We start from the raw sequence: 27,360 nt of genomic DNA on the forward strand, positions 1-27,360 counted from the left end.
ACGCTGCAAAACGACCGAGGCAGCATGCACGAGCAGCACCGATCCCGCAATAAACCCTCATCCTCCGGACTCATCCACCTTCCCCTTCCAAGCCCCTTCCTTCCTCCCCGACCCTCGATTTCCAGGCGGGGATCATCCGGTGACGCGCGTGTTCGCCCCGTCCCCCGGCGCGCGCGATCCAAGGCCGGCGAGGCGCCCCCTGCTCGGCTGGGCGGGCTGCGAGGCGCCTGCGCTCGCTCGCTCGGAGGCCCCCCCGGGCCGGCCTTCTCGCGAGACGGGGCGGCGCTGGCCGAGGCGGAGGTGGAGCGGCTGCCGGGCGGGCGGGCGGTCTGGCTGCCTGGCCCAGGGAGGGAGGCAGGGAGGCGCCTCGGCGGCGGGAGGTTCCGCTGGCCCAGCGGCCCCGGGCAGGAGGTGAGATGGGCACCGGCGGTCGGGGGAGCCGGAGGCGGCGCTGGCCGCGGGCGGGGCGCGCCGGTGGGGCAACCGATCCGGGTGGGCGATGCTCGTAATGCCGGCTGGATGGATGGAGGAGCTGCCGGGCTTCCCCCCCCCCGGGGTGGGGCGCGGGTGGGATGAGCGGAGAGATGCTGCTGCCCCCCCCCCAACTTTCCCGGCCCCGAGCTCTCACCCACGTGGATGCGCGGGGCTGCCGGGCGACGAGGAGGAGGGCGCGCGCCTCCGTCCAGCCCGCGCGCAACGGGGCAGGAGGCGCACGGCAGCCGGCCGGGCACCGCGGGACGGGCCCGGCTCCCCCTCCTCTCCCCAAAGGGCTGCCGAAGGTCATGCCGCGCGACGGGGGTGGCGAGGGGGTGCTGCATCTCCCACCCCCCTCGTCTCTGCCCCCAGGACTTGGAGAAGCTGCCCGAGTCACGCGCCGCGATGGGGCGGGAGAGGATTTCCTCCCGCGCCGAAGCCCGTTTCCGAAAGACCCGCCTGAGTCTTCGGGATTAGGAGGAAAGACCTCCTTGTTTTAATTTTTTACCATCGCGGCCACTTCGTTCCCGTTTTATATCTGCGCTCAAAAAGAAGGCGGGGCGTCATTTCTTCCCCCGCTCAGGTCGCCTTTGCAGACACCTGTGGACACACTTAGATACGGTAGCAGCCGGCGATGGGGAGGTTCAGTACCTGGCGCTGGCTTTGTGCTTTGGTTTCTGTGGACTTCGCTTCTAGTTTGCTGGTTCTAGTTTCCCTTCTGCTTTTTAATGGGAAATGCGACTGTATTGCACTGCATGAAGTTAGGAGTGGTCTTTTATTATTACTTTAAAGCTCATAAACAACGCCCCCCCCCATGTTAGATTGGGATGAAAGATATCTGGCAGTGTGCACATCATACATTTAAACCACACCCAGTTAGTGCCGGGAAACTAGTTTGGCAAGAGTGCTGGGAATTGTAGAATCTGTGAGGAGGTAAACTACATTTCCCAGGATTATGGGGGCAGGTGTGTGGTGTGTGTACAGTGGCCTCTGACTGATTCAAAGTAAGTACAGTAGATCAGCAACATTTTATTACTTCCAATTCTCTTAACAGTGAAATTTACCCTCCCCTCCCACTGCTGATTCTGCTACTGAAATGAAGGAAGCAGGGTGGGAGGTGGTGGTAAGCAGAAATGGATTTTGTTTCGTTGTCTGTTTGGAAGGGTTTTGAGCTGAAAACAAATCCGTTGGCTCACAATTCTCTGATTATAAGTATAAGGTTTCTGCACCTGGCTCTGTGTAGTGAATATTGGGGTACTTGTAAAAAGCAAAGTAGATCCCCAGAAACCTGAAGTCTTTGATCAAATCAGTATTTGATTATTACTGTTATCATTGTCAAGATTATTGATTACCTGCCCTTAATCCTGAGGTCACTGGTTGGGTTTCAACACCAGAACGCAATAAATAATAACCCAGGTTCACTGTGACAGAGCAGCATTTCTCGGAGAGGACACAGTGGGCAGCAGGGCAGGGCGCCTTCAGTCAACCCAGGGCAGCATTCCCTGATGGACAACCTTCTGGTGGTCACCTGCCAGTGGCGGGTGGGGCCAGAGGGAAACAAAATTGGGCAGGGCACAAAACCCACAGATTCCTGTGCACACATATCTCCATTGAGACAGGCAAGTTCAAGGACCCCAGCCAACCTGGTGTAGAGCAGAGCCTGTGCGAGGTATGTACTGGGAAGAGTCCTGAGGGCCACATAGGAAGCCGAGGGCCGCCTCTGACCCCCCCCCCCGGTCTCAAGAATCCCCCAACCCTGGTGTACAGCACAGTGCTCATTGTGAAACTTTGCTTGGCTCTTGACTCCATTTATAAACGCTTAGCATGTTGTTATGCTCTGTGAAGTTGGGGGCTAGGGGGTGTTTCCATAGAATGAGGGAGGCTTGGGAGTTTGTTCGGGGTCTACAGTGGCTGGCTGTAGGGTTTGATTGTGGAGGGTCCCACTTTGAATTGTGTTGGGGGGGATACTTCCAACCTGTTTATGAAGTTCAGGCTTGGTGGCTGGCTCCTTGGTGCTGGTGGGGCTTGTTCCACTTGTCGGCCGTTGGTGTGTTATGGAGAAATATCCCCCTTCCCTTTTTTTCTTTTTTGTTCTGGTAGGCCTAGAAATCCTTCTGTGGTTTAGCAATAGCCAAAGCTGATTCAAGCACCTGCCTAGCTATCTCCTCTGAGCCGGACTGAAAATCAATAAGAACTTGAAATTAGGAGTGTTAAAATGAGAACTGGTGCGTAAGCAGTAATCCCTTTTATATGCTCAGGAAACACCACTGGAGGGGAAAAGGGCTTCCCCCACTGTCAATTTGCTTCCAAGTGAGAGGTGTGGGACATCCTGCAGGGCTCCTCTATGTGTCAACTTGTCACTTTGCATAATCAGCAGTTTTCCCCTCGATCTGCCATGTGGACCCTCAATAAACCAGTGCAACTCCCATGTGGCTACCAGGGACTGTGTATTCTGACTCAGTGTATCTGAGCAAGTGTTAGAAACCGAGCTATAAAATCTAGGCGCCAAATGGCACCTTAAATCTAGGTTGTGGCTGCCACAACGATACACCCATTTTGTGTGTGTGTGCAGGATTACGAAGCAAATGGTCTGTGGGGAAGTGCGGCACCCAAAATCACACACGTCTTTGGGTGTCGCGCTGCCACGTGAATCAGCTGATTTGCGGGGCAGCGCAGCACCAAAAGAGGCGTATCTTTTGGTGCTGTGCTGCCCAACAGACCAGCTGAGTGGTGCAGCACCGCAGCCACACTAGCCAGCCAGATGGACATGTTCGTGGCCAAACCTGGTGGCCAGACACCTCCACTTCCTCGCAAAAGGCCGGTGGCCTGTTGCAAAAAGGCGACTGGCGCCCAGCTAATTTTGAACGCTGATGAGCAGAAGCTCTGGGTGGGCAATGAGTCTGATGAGTGGACATAACCCTGCACTTTCTTGGAATGGGTTGTCATGCAGAGGCTGCAAAGAGATTTGCTGTAGCAAAGTGGCTCAACATGGAAGGTTGTGCCCTTAGCTCCAGGCTTCTTCTTCTAATGTCTAAGAAAGTGATAGATGGCGGAATGATGAGCATCACTCAGTCCAGATGCCAGGGGTGTTGCATGAGAGCTCGTTGCAGGACAGTGATTCCAAGGTGGCCTGTAAGTTAACATGTTTGTATTGAACATTGATTTATTTATTTTTAAACATGTACTGTATTAGACACTGGTCATATTCACACCGTGCATTTGAAGCACTATGATACCACTTCAATTATTCAGGACTTCCCCCAAAGAATTCTGGGACCTGTAGTTTGAAAATGAGATCCTTAGATGGTCTAGCTAAGATTCCTGCATTGCAGGGGCTCGGACTAGATGACCGTTGGGGTCCCTTCGAACTCCACACTTCTATGAGTCATAAGTTCATGTATGCATTTGCAAAATGACTAGAGGGGTCTTGGTCTGATCCAGCAGGCTCTGACCAGGATCAAACAACAGACCCTGAATTTTGACTGTATTTTGACTCTACACATTTAATTTAGAATCGTAGAATCATAGAATTGTAGGGCTGGAAGGGACTACAAGGGCCATTTATTGTCCAATGTGGGGCTCGAACCCACACAATCCTGAGATTAAAAGTCCATTGTTCTACCGACTGAGCTATTGCTTGGATATTTAACTTGTAGTTTGACTCCCTTAGTAGGGATGGTGTCAGATTGCTGCAGTTACTTAGGGGAAGTGAAAAGGGGGAACTTGCAGAAGTGCTTCCTCCACACTTGCATGAAACAGTTGTGATATGGGGTGCAGAAATAATAATAATAATAATAATAATAATAATAATAATAATAATAATAATAATAATACCCCGCCCATCTGGCTGAGTTTCCCCAGCCACTCTGGGCGGCTTCCAACAGAACATTAAAATACAATAATCTATTAAACGTTAAAAGCTTCCCTAAACACGGCTGCCTTCAGATGTCTTCTAAAAGTCTGGTACAGTGGTACCTCGACTTACGAAGGCGATCCGTTCCGCGGCGCTCTTCGTAAGTTGAATCCTTTGGTTGTCGAAGCGTCCGTTTTGTGCATGCGCAAAGCGCAATTTTGCGCTTCTGCGCATGTGCCAACCGCGCGGGAGGCGAAAAGACTTCTGGGTTTGCCGACTTCGTAAGTTGAAACCTTCGGAAGTCGAGGCATTCAGATGTTGAGGTACCACTGTAGTTGTTTTTCTCTTTGACATCTGGTGAGAAGGCATTCCACAGGGCGGGTGCCACTACTGAGAAGGCCCTTTGCCTGGTTCCCTGTAGCTTGGCTTCTCGCAGCAAGGGAACCGCCAGAAGGCTCTTGGTGCTGGACCTCAGCATCCGGGCAGAACAATGGGGGTGGAGACTCTCCTTCAGGTATACTGGACCGAAACCAGAAAGTTAACGCTACTTCTGCTGGGTAGGGTGTATAACAGCCCCCATACCTGTCTCGGTGGTTGCACACACAACTTGCTTGCAGAAAAGGAAGAGTGTGTTCCTATTATGACATATTCTGGAGGCAGCAATTCTTCTGAGTGACAGTTGCTAGAAACCACAGGAAGGAAGAATTGCCCTTGGGACATGCTGAGATCCAGCACCGAGGGCCTTCTGGCGGTTCCCTCATTGCGAGAAGTGAGGTTACAGGGAACCAGACAGAGGGCCTTCCCGGTAGTGGCACCCGCCCTGTGGAATGCCCTCCCAGCAGATGTCAAGGCAATAAACAACTATTTTACATTTAGAAGACAACTGAAGGTGGCCCTGTTTAGGGAAGTTTTTTATGTTTGATGCTGTACTGTTTTTAATATTCGGTTGGAAGCCACCAGAGTGGCTGGGGAAACTCAGCCAGATGGGCGGGGTATAAATAATATATTATTATTATTATTATTATTATTATTATTATTATTATTATTATTATTATTGACCACTATGAGACAGAGTGCTGGACCTGATAAAAACAACAGCCACACACAAGATACATAATCAGTAGAATATAAAATGCTGTTTTTATTGTATTCTTTATTATATTGGATTTTATCCATGAACTGCATTAGAGGCCTGTGTCTGACTGAAAGGCGAGATGTTGTTGTTGTTGTTGTTTAGTCGTTTACTCGTGTCCGACTCTTCATGACCCCATGGACCATAGCACGCCAGGCATTCCTGTCTTCCACTGCCTCCCGCAGTTTGGTCAGACTCATGTTCGTATCTTTGAGAACACTGTGCAACCATCTCGTCCTCTGTTGTCCCCTTCTCCTTGAGCCCTCCATCTTTTCCAGCATCAGGGTCTTTTCCAGGGAGTCTTCTCTTCTCATGAGGTGGCCAAAGTATTGGAGCCTCAGCTTCAGGATCTGTCCTTCCAGTTAGCACTCAGGGCTGATTTCCTTCAGAATGGATAGGTTTGATCTTCTTGCAGTCCATGGGACTCTCAAGAGTCTCCTCCAGCACCATAATTCAAAAGCATCAATTCTTCGGCGATCAGCCTTCTTTATGGTCCAGCTCTCACTTCCATACATCACTACTGGGAAAACCATAGCTTTAACTATACGGACCTTTGTTGGCACGGTGATGTCTCTGCTTTTTAAGATGCTGTCTAGGTTTGTCATTGCTTTTCTCCCAAGAAGCAGGCGTCTTTTAATTTCGTGACTGCTGTCACCATCTGCAGTGATCAAGGAGCCCAAGAAAGTAAAATCTCTCACTGCCTCCATTTCTTCCCCTTCTATTTGCCAGGAGGTGATGGGACCAGTGGCCATGATCTTGGTTTTTTTGATGTTGAGCTTCAGGCCATATTTTGCGCTCTCCTCTTTCACCCTCATTAAAAGGTTCTTTAATTCCTCCTCACTTTCTGCCATCAAAGTTGTGTCATCTGCATATCTGAGGTTGTTGATATTTCTTCCGGCAATCTTAATTCCGGCTTGGGATTCATCCAGTCCAGCCTTTCGCATGATGAATTCTGCATATAAGTTAAATAAGCAGGGAGACAATACACAGCCTTGTCGTACTCCTTTCCCAAAAGGAGAAAGGCGAGATAAAGAAAGATAAATCTATACCTATTATTGTCTTCTTTGGCTATCGCTTGTGGCCGAGTAAGATTGTCTTCCATAAACACGGTTTTAACAATGAGTCCGTAAGTGACTGTGGAGGCCAATTCTGGATCCACACATCCTTCCACAGTGGGGATATAGGTTTCCGGGCGGGAGTTGATCACGGTGAGGGTTTCCCAAACATGCCTTCCTCTTAGCGCGTTTCTCCCTTTCGTCCTGAGTTTGAGCATTTTCAAAGCCCATGACACCTTTGGTAAAGGCTGTTCTCCAACTGGAGCCCTCGCAGGCCAGTGTTTCTCAATTCTCGGTGTTTATACTACAGTGTTCTACTGAAAGGCGAGATAAAGAAAGAAGTAGTAAATCTGTAGTTGGTGCCCTTGAGATATTATTGGACCGCAAGTTCCATCATCCTTGGCTATTGCCTGCTGGGGCTTCTGGGAGCTGAAGTCCTACAAAATTTGGAAGGCAAGCACATTGGCAGGCCCTGTCTGTAAACATAAATGCAGCCAGTGACTCCGGAGTGGAAATTTTTGTACTACTGTGGAATTTTTCTGTGGAAAAATTTCCATGCATTGTTGCCTAAAATTCATTAGTGACATAATAAATAGCAAAAATTAAAAAAGTGTCCCTGGCTTAAGGACATTCATTTTACTACTAGTTTTATATCCCACCTTTCCCCCAAAGTGCTCAGGGGTGGCATATTTGTGGTATGTCGTATGCAGAAAGGAAATTAATTTCAGATCATAGTAGAATATGCACATTGGAAGGTGGGTCTGTGAATGAAACCCCTGATGCAATGGATGATGTTGTTAAATCCACAGTAGACACAAGAATAGATTTAGCATCTGGAACTGAACTGTTTTAAAGTTGTCTGTAACTTCTTTCAGGTGACTTGAAAGCATGCAAAAGTATTTAGGCATGCTAAGATGCCTTCCATGTACGGTATATATTTGGGTTTCTATGTCATAAAATGTGTACAAATATCCCAGTAACTTCCAAGTGATTGTGTGAATAAGTTTCATTATAATGTTTTAAATCACATTTAAGTACAGTTTATCAACAGCCCCGTCAATCATTTCTTCTGGCTGTGGAGAGAACTTTTTCAAGATATTTATCCAGCACGTAACATTGGCATGGAGCACTTCTTAAAAGTTTTAATCCAAAAGTCTGAGTGGTGCAATGCCTTTATTGGAAGCAATTCAAATGTCACAATGTAGAGGCAGATTTTTAAGTTCAAGAGCCTCCCCCCTTCATCAGGCTAGAAACATGTAGAACATCTTTCTTATGTAACTAGTGTGCTGTAATGGTTGGTCTAGACAGCTGGGAGGCTTGGGTTCAAATCTCCACTCAGCCTTGAAGCTAACTTGGTGACCTTGAGCGAGTCATTTCTCAGTCCTGCCTACCTTTCAGGGTTGCTGTGAAAATAAAATGGGGAGGGGAAAACTGTGTATGCCTCCTTGGAAGAATGATGGGGGTATAAACGGAAGAATAAAAACAGAAAATAAAACAGGAAAGGCGGGTAGAGATGTAGCTGGTTAGGAAGAGAATACCCTAAATGTGTCCTAGTGTAGCGTAGTGGTTAGATTGTCAGAGTAAGACCTGAGTTCAAATCCCCCACTCAGCCATGAAGCTGACTGGGGTGACCTCGGAAGCCAGCCCCTGCCTCTCAGGCTACCCTACCTCACAGGGTTGTTGTGAGGATTAAATGACGAGGGGCAGAACCACATATGGCACCTTGAGCCCTTTTTGGGGGCGGGAGGTAATAATAGTAATAATAATAATAATAATAATAATAATAATTCAATATGTTCATCAAAAAGCTCTCGAGAGATAAGAATATAGTCGATAACAGATTGCCTTAAGCCTGACCAATAAGTATAAATATCTATAAATACGTGAAACATTGGAAAAAGTCATTGCATGCGGCCTTTGTGGACCTAAAGGCAGCATTTGATTCTGTGTCTAGGGGTAGACTTTGGGCTAAATTGGCCAACATGGGTATTAACAGAAGGCTATTACTTCTGGTGATTAAGCTTCATGAAAATAATACCCTTCAGATAAGATTTGCACAGGACGGCAGACTTTCCAGAGGAATCCCAGTTCAAAGAGGGGTTAGACAAGGATGTTTACTAGCTCCTTTTTTTATTCAACATCTGTGTTAATTCTCTGATCACATGCTGTCATGAAATTGAACCCCCCCCCCGCCGTGTTTTCTAGTGGTAGAAAAGTACCAGTTCTAATGTATGCGGATGACGCTGTTCTTCTCTCTCAAACTAAAGCTGGTTTGAAACGTGCCTTAGGGAAGTTTAGCGACCAGTGCAACACCGAATTGTTAACAATTAATTTTGCCAAAACTAAAATTGTACGTTTCGACCGTTCCTTTAAGGGAAACGCCATAGAACAAACTAAGATCTTCCAATATTTAGGCATAACCTTCTCCTACAATGCCAAATTGTCAACACACTTGACCGCATCAGCTACTTCAACAGGAAGAAGTGTAAATGCCACCCTCAGATTATTCAGAAGGAAAGGCGTCGGCTTCCTTCCTATGGCCATAGCTGCCAAGTTTTCCCTTTTCTCGCGAGGAAGCCTATTCAGCATAAGGGAAAATCCCTTTAAAAAAGGGATAACTTGGCAGCTATGCCTATGGCCCTAAACGTCTTTCAGGCAAAATCTTTAGCCCAGCTCCTGTATGGCTCTCAAATCAGACCTTTTGCCAATCTTAAGACCCTTGAAACAGTACAATCAAAATTTTTAAGATCACTATTCGGTACCCCAAAGAGCACACCTAATGCAGTGTTAAGGCAAGAGGCAGGACTTCCCAGAGTGGAATTAAAAGTCTGGGAGCAAGCAATATCCCTCTGGTTGAAAATCCATTACAATCCAAAGGGAATGTTACCTCATTTCCTGGCCGCAGTTCCCTATCCACCCTGGTTATGCAAATAACTAACAAGATCAAACAAATTGGCCTAAATCCTGAAGATCTTTTTAATGGAACTCTGAACAAGGCAAAAATAATTATTACTCGAGAGACTTTACGATGTCGAATTACAACAAGAAGATGCCTTACTCCCGGTGAACTATAGATGTCTAAAATCGTGGCCTAATTTTACAGCGGACCCTTGCTTATCTAACACCACTAACGAAACTTATAGATGGGCCTTCTCTAGAGCAAGCTTTGAGGCAATGCCCTCAGCGGTGCTGTACGACAAATTTATGCGGGTACCAATTCATGAGCGCCTTTGCCCTTGCATGTCTAATAAGGTAGAATCTGTCACTCACATTCTTTTATTTTGTGAATTTTATAGTGAAGAACGAGCTCGACTTATTTTACCCCTTTTATCAAAATTTACACCCTTACAATATTATTTGGAACTTCCCCCCCGCAATCTTACGAAAATTCCTTCTGGAAGATTCCTCAAGCCCTGTGTCATATGACGCGGCCAAATTCTGCACTTTAGCTATTAAGAAACGTAAATCCCTTCCATTGAATGACACATTGCAAATTCCTTTTGTGTATTTGTTCTATTTCTGGTGATGTTATTGATGATTTTCTTTTGTTTGAAACTATGATATTCTGTATTGCTGGCTTTTGCTGTAAAAAAAAAAGAACTTGAACTTGATACCCTAAAGGAGTAGAACTAGGCGCCAAAACTGCAGGATCACTTAACAACATTCTAAGGAAGCCTAAGCACTGTAGGGCAAACACAAATGCCAAAAACATTTGGCAGAAGACACAGTTTACACATGTTTATATACTAATGCTATGGAGTGGGAGACAATTCAATACCTGTATTGTTAAAATAATGGACTTTACCCCCATCTTAGCTCTCACCTGGGATAAAACAATCACTCCCCTCTGTCTCCCAAACAGGGAACAGTTTCATGATGGGTCAGACTCTTACTCGAGGGCCTGAAAATACCATGTCCATCTGTCTATGTACATTCAACACCAGTTTCAGTCACTGAAATGGCGAGATGGAACAGGTACCCAATTTTTCTTTTTCATTTTGTGAAACCAAATACTTGAATAATAATAATTTTATCATTTGTATCTGACCATACGACTGGGTTATTCTGGCCACTCTGGGATATAAATGCATTTATTATTATTAATATACAGTGGAACCTCGGTTTATGAACACCTCGGTTTACGAATTTTCGGTTTACGAACGCCGCGGACCCATCTGGAACGGTTTAATTCACTTTCCATTACTTTCAATGGGAAACTTCGCTTCAGTTTATGAACAGACTTCCGGAACCAATTACACCCATGCTTCGGGTTAAGTACGCTTCCGATTGAGTACTCCGCGGACCCGTCTGGAACGGATTAATCCACTTTCCATTACTTTCAATGGGAAAGTTCACTTCATGAACGCTTCAGTTTATGAACAGACTTCCGGAACCAATTGTGTTCATAAACTGAGGTACCACTGTATTCCGCCATTGGGGAACAGACTAGCTCCAAGGTGGGCAATGTCCCGTCCCCCCCAGTCTCATTCTCTCTGACATGGGTGGGCAAACCAACGCCTGGGGGCTGGATCTGGCCCAATCGCCTTCTCAATCTGGCCTGTGGACGGTCCGGGAATCAGCGTGTTTTTACATGACTCCTTTTATTTAAAATGTGTCTCTGGGTTATTTGTGGGCCATAGGAATTCATGCATATTTCCCCCCAAAAAATATAGTCCGGCCCCCCACAAGGTCTGAGGGACAGTGGACCGGCCCCCTGCAGAAAAAGTTTGCTGACCCCTGCTCTCTGACATCCCTTTCTTTCTTTCTTTCTTTCTTTCTTTCTTTCTTTCTTTCTTTCTTTCTTTCTTTCTTTCTCTCTCTATGGCCTGTCGAAGGAGTGGCAGATTGCTCTTCCGAGAGGCTCTGATCTATGTTCCCTTGGGCTTTTGCAGTTAACCTGAGGGCCGCACTGAACTGAGGCCGGGGGCCACGTGTGGCTGCAGGCCTGCAGATTTCCCACTCCTTGGTTAAGCCTTGGTGGGAGCCACACAAAATCTTTTCGCCTTTTCAGCTCCCCTACCTCCAAAAAAAAACCCAGCCAAGGGCCGGGGATGGTGCGGAGAGCTGTCCCACCGTCCTGTTCCAGAACAGCTGTGCTCCTTTAAAACGGCATTTGTTTTTCGGCATTGCTCCTGGGAGTCAGCTGATTGCGCCCCTCCCTTCCCAGCAGCTGGCCGAGGCACATGTGCAGACAGGCTTGTAAAGGAGGTCTGTCAGGCGGAGGCGACGGCTGGAAAAAGTTGCTCTCCCCTTTTTTGTAAGGGCTTCGCAAGGGAGTGGCTTGGACAACGTTTAGCGCCTGCAGAGGAGGGCTGCTCGTTCCAGAGGTCTCGTCGCCCCCCACAACCTGCCACGTTTTCCAGACACCGAATAAGGTTACGTCAGCTGCCTCCCCCTTGGGAGCTGCATCATTGCTGTTTAAATGGGGCTCTCGCCTTGAAAATGTGGCATGCCGAAAGGAACAGCAGCAAGGGCAGGAAAGGGCAAGCAAAATGACCCAGCGGGTGGGGAGACAACCCCCCTTGGGGGATGGTTGCAGTGTTTGGGGTTTTTTATCCAAAGGAGGTAACAAAGCAGTTGGGAGTTTATAAAATTGTGCGTGGCGTGGTCGAGAAAAGCTCTTCTCTTCCTCTCTTGTAACACTTGAACTCGTGGGCATCCATTGAAGCTGAATGCTAGAAGATCCAGGGCAGGTTCTAATAAAAGTCCATCTTTTATTATTATTAATAAAAGTTAAACTGTGGAACTCCCTCCCACAGGAGGCCATGTTGACCACCAACTTGGATGGCTGTAAAAGAAGCTTTGACTTTTAGAAGACATCTGAAGGCAGCCCTGTATAGAGAAGTTTTCAATGTTTGGCGTTTTTACTGTGCTTAATGTTTTAACTTGTTGGAAGCCAAGCCAGAGTGGTTGGAGCAAGCCCGTTAGATGGGTGCCATATTAATAACAACAATAATATTGACATATTCGTGGGCTGTCAATGGCTAGAAGCCATGTGTCTATATATAATCTGCATTTGTCACTGGGAGTAGCAGGGCAACTGGATGCCAGTTGCTGGGAAACACAGGAGAAGAGAGTGATTCAGTGCTCCGATCCTGCTTGAAGGTTTCCCAGGGGGAATCTGAATGGCCACTGTGAGAACAGGATGCTGGACAAGGCGAGCCATTGGCCTGATCCAGCCAGCTCTTCTTTTGCAGATTTATATACTTAATCAAACTCTAATTGGTCTCCCATCCTTTCTCTGGCAGCGTTGCATTAAGAGCCAACAACAGTGGTTATTGAGCTGGATTTAGGCTGGGGAGATCTGGGTTCAAACTGGCTTGTTGGTCTTGTGCCGACCACTAACTCTCAGCCCAGCCAAACCCCACAGGGTTGTTGGTTATGTTGAGAAAAGTGGGGAGAACTGTGAGCTCCTTCTGAACTCCTTGGAAAAATAGAGGGTTGTTTGTTTGTTTGTTGTTTCTTTAAGAAAAACATGAAAATATTTTGGTTATCAAGCCAAAAAGTATCTTCAGAATGGCATACGCAGAAATGGCGAAATTTACCGGAAGAATAAGAAATCAAAATAACAAACTTTTTTCAATAAAAGAATGGAAATGGTTTATTGAATATTTACAGATAAATTGTAAACAGATAAGATCATTGGCAGGATTATTGTAATAACCTGCAGTTTTGTAAGAGTATGTTTTTTGAAGTAGATGAATAAATGAGCAAATTAAGTTAATTTGGATATGTGGAGGATATTAAAAACAAATTTAAGGAACCGCAAAAAGACGGGGAAGGAAGTCAAGTTTTGAAATGTTAAAATGATTGTAAAATTAGTGAAATGTAAAAACTTGAAAAGTATAAATAAAATTGGAAAAACAAACAAACAAAGTCTTCAGGGATACAGTTTCACACCAACCCTTGTACGTTAGGAACCCAGGACACGGTTTTATTCTCAGGGTGACCCTTGATCCATTTATCCCAATGTTATCTGTTCCGCAGCTACGGTAATCTCCCGGGCAGAGAAGTCTTTCCTGGTGCCACATCCTTTCCAGAGATGCCAGCGACTGAACCTGGGACCACCTGCATGCAGAACATAAAGCATTACAGCGGATGCTCCTGATGAATAGAAGAGGCTGCCAAATACCAGGTCAGATGATGTGTCCATTTACTTCAGTATTGCCTACTCTGACTGGCAGTGGCTCTCTAACCTATCAGGCTGTGGCTTGAGGTTCTCTCAAGTGGAAGTGGAAGTCTTGACCTTCTGTAAGCTGCTCATGTGCGAAACTACTGACCTGTGTTCCCTCCCCATTGCAGGGGTACCTGGGGCATGTTCTAGGCTGCGCAGTCAATATGGCCTCTGGTCTCATTTCACGTGACTCCTGAAGCTGCCCTATTCTTCTGAGTTCCTTCCTTCCTGCTCATTTTCTGTTTATTTTCTGAGTTTTTGAAGTGTGTCTTCCCCTCTTTCTGTTGTAGTTTTAGGACAATTGGGGAGGGGGGACACACACACCATAATTTATTCGATAAAAATAAATGGGTGGTTTCTTTTAAAACCTTTTCCTGGTTGTATAGCTTATAATTGCATGGTTGTAAAAAATAAATAAATAAAAATCCCCCTCCCACAAGCTCTCTGAGAACAAATTGGTAGACTTCAGCCAGCTATGTATATATGTTTGTGTACATAGCACACCAAAGCCAGAAAGGCATTACTTTCACTTGCTTCTCAGACCTCAAGCTGTATTGGTCTACTTTACTAAAATAAAACCCAGTGTACTTATTTGAGAGTAACCCTGTTAAACTCAGTGGGGCTTACTTGAAAGATCTACATTGGCTCCCAGTACGTTTCCGAGCACAATTCAAAGTGTTGGTGCTGACCTTTAAAGCCCTAAATGGCCTCGGTCCAGTATACCTGAAGGAGCGTCTCCACCCCCATCATTCTGCACGGACACTGAGGTCCATTACCGAGGGCCTTCTGGCGGTTCCCTCATTGCGAGAAGCCAAGTTGCAGGGAACCAGGCAGAGGGCCTTCTTGGTGGTGGCGCCTGCCCTGTGGAACACCCTCCCATCTGATGTCAAAGAGAACAACAACTACCAGATTTTTAGAAGACATCTGAAGGCAGCCCTGTTTAGGGAGGCTTTTAATGTTTTATTTCATTTTTCTGTTGGAAGCTGCCCAGAGTGGCTGGGGAAGCCCAGCCAGATGGGCGGGGTATAAATAAATTATTATTATTATTACTACTACTACTACTACTACTTCTGAGTAGACCGGTATAGCATTGGGCATTCTATTCTGAACTGTGCATGGTTAAAATTGTAGCAGAGAGGTCCTTTTTCCGGATTAGTTAATCCAGGAGTCTTGTTTCTCTTGCTCCATCCATTGCTGGCCTTTGGCCTCTGAGAACTTACCCTGAAGCAACTTACCCTTTTTGACAGAAGAAAAAGTTTCCATTCCCTGATGGAAAGTGCTACCAAACCCCTGGGGCCTTGGTCTTGCCTTGTGCAAGGCGATAATTCACCTTCAAACAGACATTAAAAAACCCAGACATATGCCAAGGGAAATTGATATTAATGGCTAAGTTGCTTGTCCGTCACTCCTCATCTTCTGCTGGAACAGGGATGACTAACCTGTGGCCTTTCAGATGTTGCTGAACCGCAGCTCCCTCATCCCTGACCATTGGTCATGCCGGCTGGGCTGAGGGGAGTTGGGATCCAGCATCATCTTAGGAAGAACCATAGTATTACAGAGTTGGAAGGGACCACCAGGGTCATCTAGTCCAACCCCCTGCAATGCAGGAATCTGTTCCCATCATAGGGCTTGAACCTATAACCTTGAGATTAAGATTCCCTGCCCTTTGCCTTTGGGCCAATAAGCATCTAAAGCATGGGTCGGCACTGTGCGGCCCATCGGCCAGATGAAGCCCATGAAGACAGTTTTACCGGCCCCTGAGCCGCCCCTGAAGCGAGTCCCCCGTGCGCTGCGCTAAACCAGCACAGTGCGGGGACTCACTGAGCAGCGCTGAAAATTGAGCCTGCGCACACACAGATACCAGAAATCATGTCTGCGTTTTTTGGCATCTGGGCATGCGCAGACGCGATTTCTGGCATCACACTGCGCCAGTCCGGCCCACAGACGATCTCCGTGGGAGTGATCCAGCCCTCGGCTCCCGAACAAATCGGCTCCTGAATGGTTGAAACCCAGCAGTGAGTGCTCCGATTTTCAAATGATTTTCGGAAGCCGGACGTTTGGTGTGGTTTCCGATTGGCTGCAGGAAGCTCCTGCAGCCAATCAGAAGCCGCACTTTCGTTTTCGAATGTTTTGGAAGTCGAACGGACTTCCGGAACGGATTCCGTTTGACTTCCAAGGTGCGACTGTATTATTAAAAACTCAAAATGCCTCTATCCTTATTTATTTAGCTTCCAGATTATCTCATTATTAAAGGGTACCCCGCTTACATGATGTGGCTCCCAAAGGTGCTGTGTATGAGAGGACTTTGGGACAGAGATTAGATAAAACAGTAACAGACTGCCAAAATTGGGATACTGGACGGGAAATGAACTTTGAAGGCTTATGGCTGGGACAGCCTCAACTTCTTTTTACTATACAGTGCCATCTTGTGGCTGTATTCAGGTGAAATGGATCTGTTCTTGCATGGCCTTTTTTGTGATTTCTTAGGGCTGACGAGTATCAATTTGCAAGGATGATGCTCTGAACTTTCCCGGATGTCCTGTGCAAAGTTCTGTGCTCAATTCTAGTTGCCTCACCTCAAAATGGATGTAGTAGACCAGGCATCCCCAAACCTTGGCCCTCCAGATGTTTTGGACTACAATTCCCATCTTCCCCAACCACTGGTCCTGTTAGCTAGGGATCATGGGAGTTGTAGGCCAAAACATCTGGAGGGCCACAGTTTGGGGATGCCTGTAGTAGACTTAGGTCTTCGTTCATATGTGTGTGTGTGTGTGTGTGTGTGTGTGTGTGTGTGTGTGTGTTATTTCATAAAATTTATATACTGCTTGACTGTAGAAGAAACCTCAAAGTAGTTGTGAGGGACAGGGGATATCGCGAAGTCCCTCCCCTCCTGAGTTCCAGCCCATCCTCGAGCGCAGGGGAAAGCAGGGAGAGTTCCGTCTCAAGTGGGGAAGCAGGAAGTGGGGTCCGAGGCTCAGACAGGGTAGCGGAGCCAGCGTCCCAGGTGAGACAGGAAGGGGGAAGCAAGGGGGGCAGACCTGTCCCCCCAACTCCGGAATTGCGCAGAAAACGTAGGGGGAAGAGGATGGGTCTCCCCAAGTTGTTATGTTGGAGGAAAACGCGCCAAACGCCATTCGGAGGTTCTGATTCAAGCGGATAAGATGTGTCTCTGTAAATAGCACTGCCTTCAGCACTGTAAATACGCAGCACCAATAAAAAGATAAAATGCAGAGCTGTGTAGAGTCGTTACTCTGAAGTAGCCCACTCCGGCCACTGTGACAGTAGTTTACTGAGAAGAACCCAATAAAATTATCGTACACACAAAAAATTACGATCACAATTTAAAACATTCAAAATGTTAAAACTGCAATAGAATAGAATAAAACTTTCTAAACATCTGGTTAGGCTTGTCCAAGGGTTCAGAAAAGGACCCCCCAAATGACGAAGGGGATGGAGCAACTCCTCTACGGGAAAAGGTTGCATTTGGGACTTTTTAGTTTGGAGAAAAGGCAAGTAGAAGATGACATGATAGAAATGTATAAAATTATTCATGGCCAGCAGGAAATGGGTCGAGAGACGTTTCCCCCCATCTCTCCTGAAAATAGAATTTGAGGCTGAATGTTGGAAGATCCAGGACAGATTTTTAAAAGTTCATCTAGCCGCTGCCTCCATTATCCCAGGCAGCAAGGCTTCTGACTACTAGATGAATGGAATCGCCATTAGAGAGGATGCTCTTGTGCTCGGATTCTGCTTGCAGGTTTCCCATTGGGGCATCTGGTCTGTCGCTGTGAGAACAGGATGCTGGACTAGATGGGCCATTGGCCGTATCCAGCAGGCTCTTCTTAGTTTCTCTTCTTAAATGGACCTTTTCAGTGTTTTGTGCAGAACGGCCAACTGCTGATCAGCTAAGAACAGATTGAAACATGCTTCAACATTTTGCACATCTGGGTAGGCTGGTTGAAACAAACAAACAAAAAATTCATCAGGTGCTGAAAAGCACAGTGAAGGCTCCTGGCTGATGTCAATCGGCAGGGAGTTCCAAAGTGTGAGGGCTGCCGCACTAAAAGGTGATTTTCTTACAAATGCGAAAGAGGTATTTTTTGGAGGTGTCAAGTGGGCAAATATGGATAAGGCAATCTTCCATATATTGTATGAATTTTACTCTTCAGCTTCCTTTTTAATATGTGTGTGTGTGTGTGTGAGAGAGAGAGAGAGAGAGAGAGAGATTTCCTTGGTTTACAAAAGTACATGCCTGGTCTCTTTTTTCAGGTTGTACAGTCTTTCTTACAATTTAGTGACAATTGTTGTTCAGGGGTCAGCAAACTTTTTCAGCTGGGGGCCGGTTCACTGTCCCTCAGGCCTTGTGGGGGGCCGGACTATATCTTGGGGGGGAAAAGGGACGAATTTCTATGCCCCACAAATAACCCAGAGATACATTTTAAATAAAAGTACACATTTTACTCATGTAAAAACACCAGGCAGGCCCCACAAATAACCCAGAGATGCATTTTAAATAAAAGGACACATTCTACTCATGTAAAAACATGCTGATTCCCGGACTGACCGAGGGCCGCATTTAGAAAGTGATTGGGCCACATCCAGCCCCCGGGCCTTAGTTTGGGGACCCTGTTGTGAGACATTAGTGTTGAGTACAGTATAAGGCTGGGGAAGAAGAGGGGGGGGATCTTTATTCAGCTTCCTTGAATCCCCCTCCCATCTTTCCTATTTGGCTGCTTCATTTTGAATGCCCCCCTCCCCACTGCAGCTGCTCCCCATTTCTGTTCTGTCTTTCCAACCCTCTTTTGTGGAGAAGGAGACTAACCTTGTATTTGACCTCCTTACAGGTTCCCCACCGTCCTCAAACCGCCATGCTGGCTCTCAGATATTTCCAGCAGAGCTGGAGGTGAGCACAGCATGAGTTAGCCGCTGCCGGCGCCTCCGGCCAGGATGACCAAAGCACGCCTCTTCCGCCTCTCGGTGGTGCTGGGCTCCATCTTCATGATCCTGCTGATTATCGTCTACTGGGACAACGTGGGGACGGCCCACTTCTACTTGCACACAACCTTCTCCAGGCCTCACGGGGTCCTCCCCACTGTGGCCAAAGATGGAGGCCAAGACTCAATGTCGGACGTTGACGAGTTCTTGGAGAAGCTCCTGAGCTCTGATCTGAAACGTGATGTGGGTCTCGGTCAGAAGACAGAGCCGCCTGCCCCGCACGCCTCCGTGAGGCCCGTCGCCGGGAATTTGGAGGAGAACGTGAGAGGCTACGACTGGTCCACTCGTGATGCTGGCGCAATCTTGGACCAGGAGCAGCTGCAGGCGGAGCGACGCCGGACGCTGAGGGAACTGTGCGCCAACTCCAGCTTCGCCTTCCCAACCAAGGAGCGCTCCTTTGACGACATCCCCAATTACGAGCTGAACCACCTCATTGTGGATGACCGCCACGGCGTCATCTACTGCTACGTCCCCAAAGTGGCCTGCACCAACTGGAAGCGGGTGATGATCGTGCTGAGCGAGAGCCTGATGGACCAGGGCGTGCCGTACGCCGACCCCTTGGACATCCCCCGCGAGCACGTCCACAACACCAGCACCCACTTCACCTTCAACAAGTTCTGGCGCCGCTATGGCAAGTTCTCTCGCCACCTCATGAAGATCAAGCTGAAGAAGTACACCAAGTTCCTCTTCGTGCGAGACCCTTTCGTGAGGCTCATCTCGGCCTTCCGCAGCAAGTTTGAGCTGGAGAACGAGGAGTTCTACCGCCGGTTCGCCGTTCCGATGCTGAAACTTTACTCCAACCACACCAGCCTACCGACCTCGGTGAGCGACGCCTTCGAGGCGGGCCTCAGGGTCTCCTTCTCGGACTTCATCCAGTACCTTCTGGACCCCCGGACTGAGAAGCTGGCCCCGTTCAACGAGCATTGGAGGCAGGTCTACCGCCTCTGCCACCCGTGCCAGATCGAGTACGACTTTGTGGGCAAGCTGGAGACTTTGGACGAGGACGCGGCCCACCTGCTGCAGCTCCTGAAGGTGGAGCACCTTCTTCGCTTCCCTCCCAGCTACCGGAACAGGACAGCCAGCAGCTGGGAGGACGACTGGTTTGCCAAAATTCCCTTGGCCTGGAGGCGGCAGCTGTACAAGCTGTACGAAGCGGACTTCGTCCTTTTCGGTTACCCCAAGCCAGAAAGCTTGCTTGAGAACTGAGCGAGGCAGAATGGAAGGAAAGAGAGCGTTTGAAATACCAAAAGATCTCTTCTTCTTTTTCCAGAGCCCTTCTGTTGACATTACACAAGTGCAACTTTTTTCTATACTCTTTTTTAAAACCAACAACAACAACAAACAAACCACCCCGTTGCTTGGACGCATGGAATCTCCCATTGCAGGAAGACTTTCCCCTTCCTCTCCTTCCGATTCATTTTATTAAATGTACCTTCCCCCCCCCCCTGTTAGGATATAAGTTTGTCCACTCCACCAGCTGTATTCTTTCGGGTGCTTTTTATTAATGCATTTTTTTTAATTAAAAGAGAGAGAGAGCATGAGAAAGAGAGAATATTAATATATTAAAATATTTAATACAAATCCTTGTTGTGGAATAGGGGAATAAAAGGGTGTGCCATCTTTTGTTGCAACTGTTCAGCTGTGAGTGTCCGCGGGAATTTTTCTAGCTGGGGAGGGCAGCAAAGTCAAACACTGTAAGTGTGTTAAGGGGAGCAGGCTAGTGTCTTACAATGTTTTTTGAAAAGAATAATGCAGGTACCTTTTGCCTCGTATCTCAGGTTCTACAAACTCTAGAAAATGGGTAGGCAAACTAAGGCCCGAGGGCCGGATCCGGCCCAATTGCCTTCTAAATCCGGCCCACGGATGGTCCAGGAGTCAGCGTGTTTTTACATGAGTAGAATGTGTGCTTTTATTTAAAATGCATCTCCGGGTTATTTGTGGGGCATAGGAATTCATTCTTTTTTTCCTTCAAAATATATTCCGGCCCCCCACAAGGTCTGAGGGACAGTGGACCTGCCCCCTGCTGAAAAACATTGCTGCCCCCTGCTCTAGAAACTTATTCTCTCTCCTTGAATGAATCTTTATTGCTAAAAGCTATAAGCCGTCACAATTGGTTACAGTGAATAGGATACAAATAATTGATTTAAAACTGAACAACAACAACAACAGCAAAGCAAACATACAAAAATGCAAAAAATCACCCTTGCATAAGTTAAGCTCTCCACATCTCACACTCCCCCATATGATACTTGTCTTGGTGTCTAGCTCTCAACTTACTTCCAGCCAAGGCAAATTTTTGCAACCCATGCAGTCAAAAATACATTATTGCCAGCCAGCAAAATAGAGATTTGCTGAAGGGGAGGTCTGCTGGAAAGAGAGCAAAGGATGTAATCGAGGAATTTTTGTCTAGAAGATGTATATAAAGGGCATCGTAACAAATAGTGTTGGAAGTCCTCCATGTCTCCCGACTCACAGATCCAAAGTCTTTGGTACACAGGGGTGTGATTGAATCTTCCCGTTCGATATGCGGAGGGCATACACTGAAAACTCAAAGCTGTAAATGCTTTTTTGAGTGGTGTGTTCTCTCTCCTCCTTAATGAAAGCTGGAAAATGGGGAGTTATGGTTTGTCTGGAGTGGGTGGGACACCTCTCCCTTCACCCCATAAGAATGTAAGAAAAGCCTGCTATAGGGCTGCCTTCAGATGTCTTCTAAAAGTCAGATAGTTGGTGGGTAGGCATTACACAGGGTGGGCGCCAGCACCAAGAAGGCCCTCTGCCTGGTTCCCATGGTGCAAAGCGACATCCTGGACAGCTGCCGAGTTGCTGAAATGCTAAGGACAAGAAGTGTCCCCGCTTCTAAATGCAATATCTCAGTCTGTGCCTAAATGCCCTTGTGGTGCACTCGTTACCCACAATGCAACGCTGCCTGCCGAAAACCTTCTCTTCTTGTTGTATAGCTGTGCTGCCAAAATCTCAGAATCACAGCCAGAGGAAACATGAGCAAAACAAGGGCCTTGGAAGATTTCAGCGCAGAAAGAAAAACAAACAAGGCTTGCTTTGTCAGAAGGGGAGTCTGAACACATCAGAACAAATAAATGTGAATAAGTTAAATTGGCAATTTTTATTTTTATTTTTAAAGAGCCCTTTCCATCAAAAAGTGTATTGGGAACATCACTTCAGAGGGCCAAGTGATGTAATATGGCCCCTGGACAGAACTGGCTTCAGGCTAATCTTTTGCAATATGGAGAGGTCATGTTTCCTTGAATTCTGAGTTCATTGTTACTTCGTGTGCAGAAGAAAGTGTTGGAGGTGGAAGGAAGGGGTGTGGATGTTTCAGTACTTTGGCATTCCATGTTGTGTTAACTTAAAACAACATAGGGGTGTTGTTTGTAGGTGGCCCCTCCCCATTGTATCCTCATGACAGTCCTGTGAGGTTGGTTTGGCTGAGGGTGAGTGTCTGGTGCAAGGTCACCCAGGGAGTTTGATGCCTAAGGGGGGGTTTGACCCTTGGTCTCCGAGGCCGTAGTCTAACACTACGCGAGTGGTGCTGTAGTCTAAACCACTGAGCCTCTTGGGCTTGCCCATCGGAAGGTCAGCGGTTCGAATCCCCGCAATTTGTCCCAGCTCCTGCCAACCTAGCAGTTCAAAAGCACATCAAGTGCAAGTACAGTGGAACCTCGGTTTATGAACACCTCGGTTTATGAATTTTCGGTTTATGAACACCGCAGACCCATCCGGAACGGATTAATTCACTTTCCATTACTTTTAATGGGAAAGTTCGCTTCAGTTTATGAACGCTTCAGTTTATGAACAGACTTCCGGAACCAATTACACCCATGTTTCAGTTTATGAACGCTTCAGTTTAAGTACTCCGCGGACCCGTCTGGAACGGATTAATCCACTTTCCATTACTTTCAATGGGAAAGTTCGCTTCAGTTTATGAATGGTTACTCTGCGGACCGTCTGGAACGGATTAATCCACTTTCCATTACTTTCAATGGGAAAGTTCGCTTCAGTTTATGAACGCTTCAGTTTATGAACAGACTTCCGGAACCAATTGTGTTCATAAACCGAGGCACCACTGTAGATAAATAGGTATCGCTGTGGCAGGAAGGTAAACGGTGTTTCCGTGCGCTCTGGTTTCCCTCACGGTGTCTCGTTGCGCCAGAAGCGGTTTAGTCATGTTGGCCACATGACCCAGAAAGCTGGCTGTGGACAAACGGTGGCTCCCTCAGCCTGAAAGCAAAATGAGCGCCGCAACCCCATAGTTGCCTTTGACTGGGCGTAACCATCCAGGGGTCCTTTACCTTTTACCTTTCTAACACTAAACAAATCAATAAATTGATAAGAGGACCATACACTGATGAAAATCTCAGCAGAGTCCATTTGGGACTCCTTTCAAAGCCACAACAACCCTTCTAGGGCAGATGGGGCTCATCCACCTGGGAAGGTAGCCCATGAAGAAGGACAACTCTGACCCTAAGATGCTTGGATGGCACCTTGTACTCCTTCCGGCAACTCCTGCAGCCAATCTGGTGCTTTGCTTTCCTTTGGCCACATCAGTGAGGCAGAGAGGAGGGTCTTGTCATCTGAGCAGCCCAGGACCTCCAGACACACAGCCCAGGCTTGCACCTCGGAGAGGTCATTTTGGTGCTTGCGCAGGTGGTGCTGTGGGTTAAACCACAGAGCCTAGGGCTTGCCGATCAGGTCGGCGGTTCGAATCCCCCTGACGGGGTGAGCTCCCGTTGCTCGGTCCCAGCTCCTGCCCACCGTAGCAGTTTGAAAGCACACCAAAGTGCAAGTAGATAAATAGGTACCGCTACAGCGGGAAGGTAAACAGCGTTTCTGTGTGCTGCTCTGGTTCGCCAGAAGTGGCTTTGTCATGCTGGCCACATGACCTGGAAGCTGTGTGCCGGCTCCCTCAGCCAGTAAAGCGAGATGAGCGCCGCAACCCCAGAGTCTGTGACGACTGGACCTAATAGTCAGGGGTCCCTTTACCCTTTACCTTTAGCACAGCAGTTTTTCTTCACCCCCGGATGCACACTCAGTTGTCTCTCAAGACAAATGCCAACCACAACAATGGGGAGAAGGAAGCTGGCCAGGTCCCGTCCAACTCTTAAGCTGAAGCACTGACATTCCACTTCAAACAGTCATGGCTTCCCTCAGAGAGTCCTGGGAACTGTCGTTTGTAAAGGGTGCGGAGAGGAATTAGGAGGCCTCACAGTTCCCAGAGTTCCCTGGGAAGAGGGATTAATGGTTGAACCCTTCTGGGAACCATAGTTCTGCAAGAGGAATAGGGGGCTCCTAACGTTTCCCAGCACCTTTTAAACTACGCTTCCCATCATTGTTTCTGGGGAAACCACGACTGTTTATGTGATAGGATTCTGCTTTAAATGAGATACGGCCATGTGCAACGCCACCAGGTAAGATTTAGTGGGGTTGTGGTGCCTGTTCTGAATGGCAGGTGGCGCCATAGGCCAACATAAGGAAAGTTCTGGGCTGCTGAAGAATTCTCATAGTGTTTCAACAAGGAAGTCATTGTGTGCTTTGTGGGGTTTCCCAAAGGGCTTTGACATCTTATTGCCTCTGCTCCACCAGGCCTGAATAGGCATTATCCCTGGGGAAGTGAGGGGGAAGCTTGCAAGAGTTCCGGAGGAACAGTCCTTGTAGAAACCACATTCTGGGAAAGGCTGAAACAGATCTTTAAACCCACACCATAAGAGCCTGCGGGATCCACTTAGTCCAGCATCCTGTTCTCTCGGCCAACCAGATGCCTGTGGGGAACCTGGAAGCAGGATCCGAGTACAAGAGTATTGCTGGCCCTGTGGTTTCCAGCAACAGGTATTCAGAAGCATGGCTGCCACCCACCAGTCATCAATGGCCATCTCCTCCACCTCTTGAGGATTGTCATCAGTGTCACCAGAAGGCAATGGAGAGCCAAACTGCATGTGGGCTTAGAACTGGGAACATCTGTGCCCTTCCAGATGTTGCTGTTGACCCCCACCAAGTATGGATGGGATGATGAGAGTGGTATTCCAGTGGCATCTGAAGGGCATCAGGATCCCCATCCCTGATTTAAGATCAGATTGAAGGCCCATGTAGCCATGCACCCAGCATTCTCCTACTGAATAGTTCTACCCATGAACTATTATTCTGTGGTACACTGCTCCTGGACAAGGGGGCTCCACTTTGCAAAGCTGCATAAGAGCCATTAATGACCCCGTTCGTGAATTTGCCTAATCCTGCTTTAAAACCACCGAAGTCTGCAGGTTGTTGTATTTATTCCCCTGCCTCATGCAACTCTACGTTACAAAGGTGTGTGACCTGAAGGCTGGCAACATCAACCCCACCTGTGGGAGTCGCTTGCAGAGGACTGCAGAGCCTGGAGACAGGCAGTCAGACTATGCATCCATAGCAGTGACCAGGGGATTGACCGCTGGGAGGAGCTCGGAGAGAAGAATCGCCGTGGTGCACCTGCAGCAGCAAAATTGGACGCCTTCCTCTGCCCCAGCTGCAACAAAACATGTCTCTCCCATATCAGTCTCTACAGCCACAGCAGGCGCTGTAACTCTCCAGCAGTTTGACTTCACTCCCCATACGGCACTCCTCCATTGTCTCCCGAGACAGACGGATGCCAACAGCCCACATACACCTTCAGGTGTGAAAGCAAATTGGGATGGCGGCGGGGCTGACCCTGGCTTTCCCATGCGCATAGCATTTGGTGATCCCCACTAACCTTAACCAACTAAGCAGTTGGAGGCTGCGTTGCTAATCCCAGTTCCCCTCAGCACCGTTTGTCTAATCTTTTCATCATATTTACATTCCCCCCTCCCTTTCCTCATGGAATAAAACACTGTAAAGATAAACAGCACGAGGAAGAATTTACAGGTGGACAAACAGAGGTGCACCTGTTAGCACAGGTCTCTGTTTGAAAATGTTTTACCACAGTGTTTGCACTGTTCTGCAGATGCGGCCAGGCCATTTGTCTCCACAAGCGTCTCAGTCCCTGGTATCTTTTCTGTAAAAACAGCACCAACTAAACACAAGAGAGGAGGGGTAGAGATGAATGAGATACAATGTTGTGTGTCAGGGCTGCTGGTTGGGGTACATGTATTAGGCCCCATGTCAATCCATTGGACATTTCTAAAGAAAGTTATGAAACAAAATGTGCTGATAACTAAAGCTTTGTCACTCAGGCAGCAGCATTTGCTACGGATGCTTAATCACTAAGCTTTCAGGAGGAAAATACTGGGATGGTTTGTTTCTCAAACTTGGGTCCCCAGCTGTTGTTGGACTACAACTCCCATCATCCCTGGCCGCTTGTGCTGCTAGCTAGGGATGATGGGAGTTGTAGCCCAACAACAGCTGGAGCCCCAAGTTTGAGAAACACTGGAGCTCTTTCACAACTGCCTTGTGAGGTTTGCTAGGCTGACAGTGGGTAATTCAGAAACCAAATTTGTGAAACTTTGCTTGTTGTTGATCAAGGTCAGCATACACTTTGCGTGTTTGTTTTGATATTTTGCTGTAAATGCCAGGGCTACGAAACATTGCAGTTAAAGCAAGGAGGCTGCTTTTCTGACTACTTTTACATGGTCTCTTAATGGTATAAGAAGAGCCTGCTGGATCACACCATCTAATCCAGCATCCTGTTCTCACGGTGGCCAGCCCTTGAAAAGCCAGTAAGCAGGATGGGAGCATAATAGCAATCTCACTTCCTACAGTTTCCAAGAACTAGTATTCAGAAGCATACTACTGTACCAGGCAGAGGGCCTTCTTGGCATTGGCACCTTCCCATCAGATGTCAAGGAGATAAAGAACTACACAACTTTTAGAAGATGTATGAAGGCAGACCTGTATTGGGAAGTTTATAATGTCTGATGCTTTACTATATTTTTATATACAGTCGTACCTTGGGTTACGAACACCTCGGGTTACGAACAACTCGGGTTACGAACTGCGCAAACCCGGAAGTATTTTCGCCGCACGCACGTTCTGCGCGTGCGCAGTTTGCGCATGTGCAAAGCATGAAAATAGCGCTTTGTGCATGCGCAAAATGGCAGTTTGGGTTACGAACTTTTCGGGTTACGAACTGCGACCCGGAATGGATCGTGTTCGTAACCCGAGGTACCACTGTATGCTGTAAGCTGCCCAGAGTGGCTGGGGAAACCCAGCCAGATGGGTGAGGTATAAATACCCTGTTTCTCATATTTTAAGACATACCCATAAAATAAGCCATAGCAGGATTTTTAAGCATTCAAGGAATATAAGCCATACCCCGAAAATAAGACATAGTGATAGGCGCAGCAGCAATGCCGGCCGCGGCAGGAGGAGGAGGAAAAAAAAAGACATCCCTTGAAAATAAGCCATGGTGTGTTTTTTTGAGGAAAAAATAAATATAAGACGTGTCTTATAATATGAGAAACACGGTAATAACATTGTTGTAATTATCATCATTGCCTCCAACTGTGGAGGAGAGCATAGCCAGTTTCTTGTAGCCATTGATACTAGACTTTCACTTCCAAGGGTTTGTTTATTCCTCTTTAGCTCAGTGGGTAGAGCAGGAGACTCTTAATTTCAGGGTCACAGGTTCAAGCCCCATGTCGAGCTAAAACAGGCACCCCCAAACTTCGGCCCTCCAGATGTTTTGGACTACAATTCCCATCTTCCCCGACCATTG

At 47.5% G+C, this 27,360-nt stretch overlaps 2 protein-coding genes across 7 annotated transcripts in view; both read left to right on the forward strand.

The window, feature by feature from the left end:
• The window catches only part of LOC118092922 (kinesin-like protein KIF19), a 36,626-nt gene extending 35,675 nt beyond the window's left edge, over positions 1 to 951 (forward strand). Inside the window, exons 20-21 of the mRNA XM_060282803.1 lie at positions 1 to 411; positions 847 to 951. Coding sequence (XP_060138786.1) covers positions 1 to 411; positions 847 to 951 — 516 coding nt within the window. The remainder of the gene's footprint in view (positions 412 to 846) is intronic.
• Positions 311 to 26,660, forward strand: CHST12 (carbohydrate sulfotransferase 12). Of its 6 annotated transcripts, none has more exons than XM_035131864.2 (5): positions 311 to 411; positions 10,377 to 10,489; positions 11,777 to 11,889; positions 13,502 to 13,649; positions 18,533 to 26,660. In XM_035131864.2, the coding sequence occupies exon 5, from the start codon at positions 18,636 to 18,638 to the stop codon at positions 19,887 to 19,889; it is 1,254 nt and encodes a 417-aa protein (XP_034987755.1). In that variant the 5' UTR covers positions 311 to 411; positions 10,377 to 10,489; positions 11,777 to 11,889; positions 13,502 to 13,649; positions 18,533 to 18,635; the 3' UTR covers positions 19,890 to 26,660. The 6 variants fall into 6 exon arrangements, with proteins under 6 accessions (XP_034987755.1, XP_060138502.1, XP_034987752.1 ...); XM_060282519.1 differs by lacking the exon at positions 11,777 to 11,889 and adding an exon at positions 12,274 to 12,348; XM_035131861.2 differs by lacking the exon at positions 11,777 to 11,889.
• The last annotated feature ends 700 nt before the right edge of the window (positions 26,661 to 27,360 follow it).

The sequence above is a fragment of the Zootoca vivipara genome, chromosome 14 (assembly GCF_963506605.1).
Source record: "Zootoca vivipara chromosome 14, rZooViv1.1, whole genome shotgun sequence".
In the NCBI taxonomy this organism is placed as follows: Eukaryota; Metazoa; Chordata; class Lepidosauria; order Squamata; family Lacertidae; genus Zootoca; species Zootoca vivipara.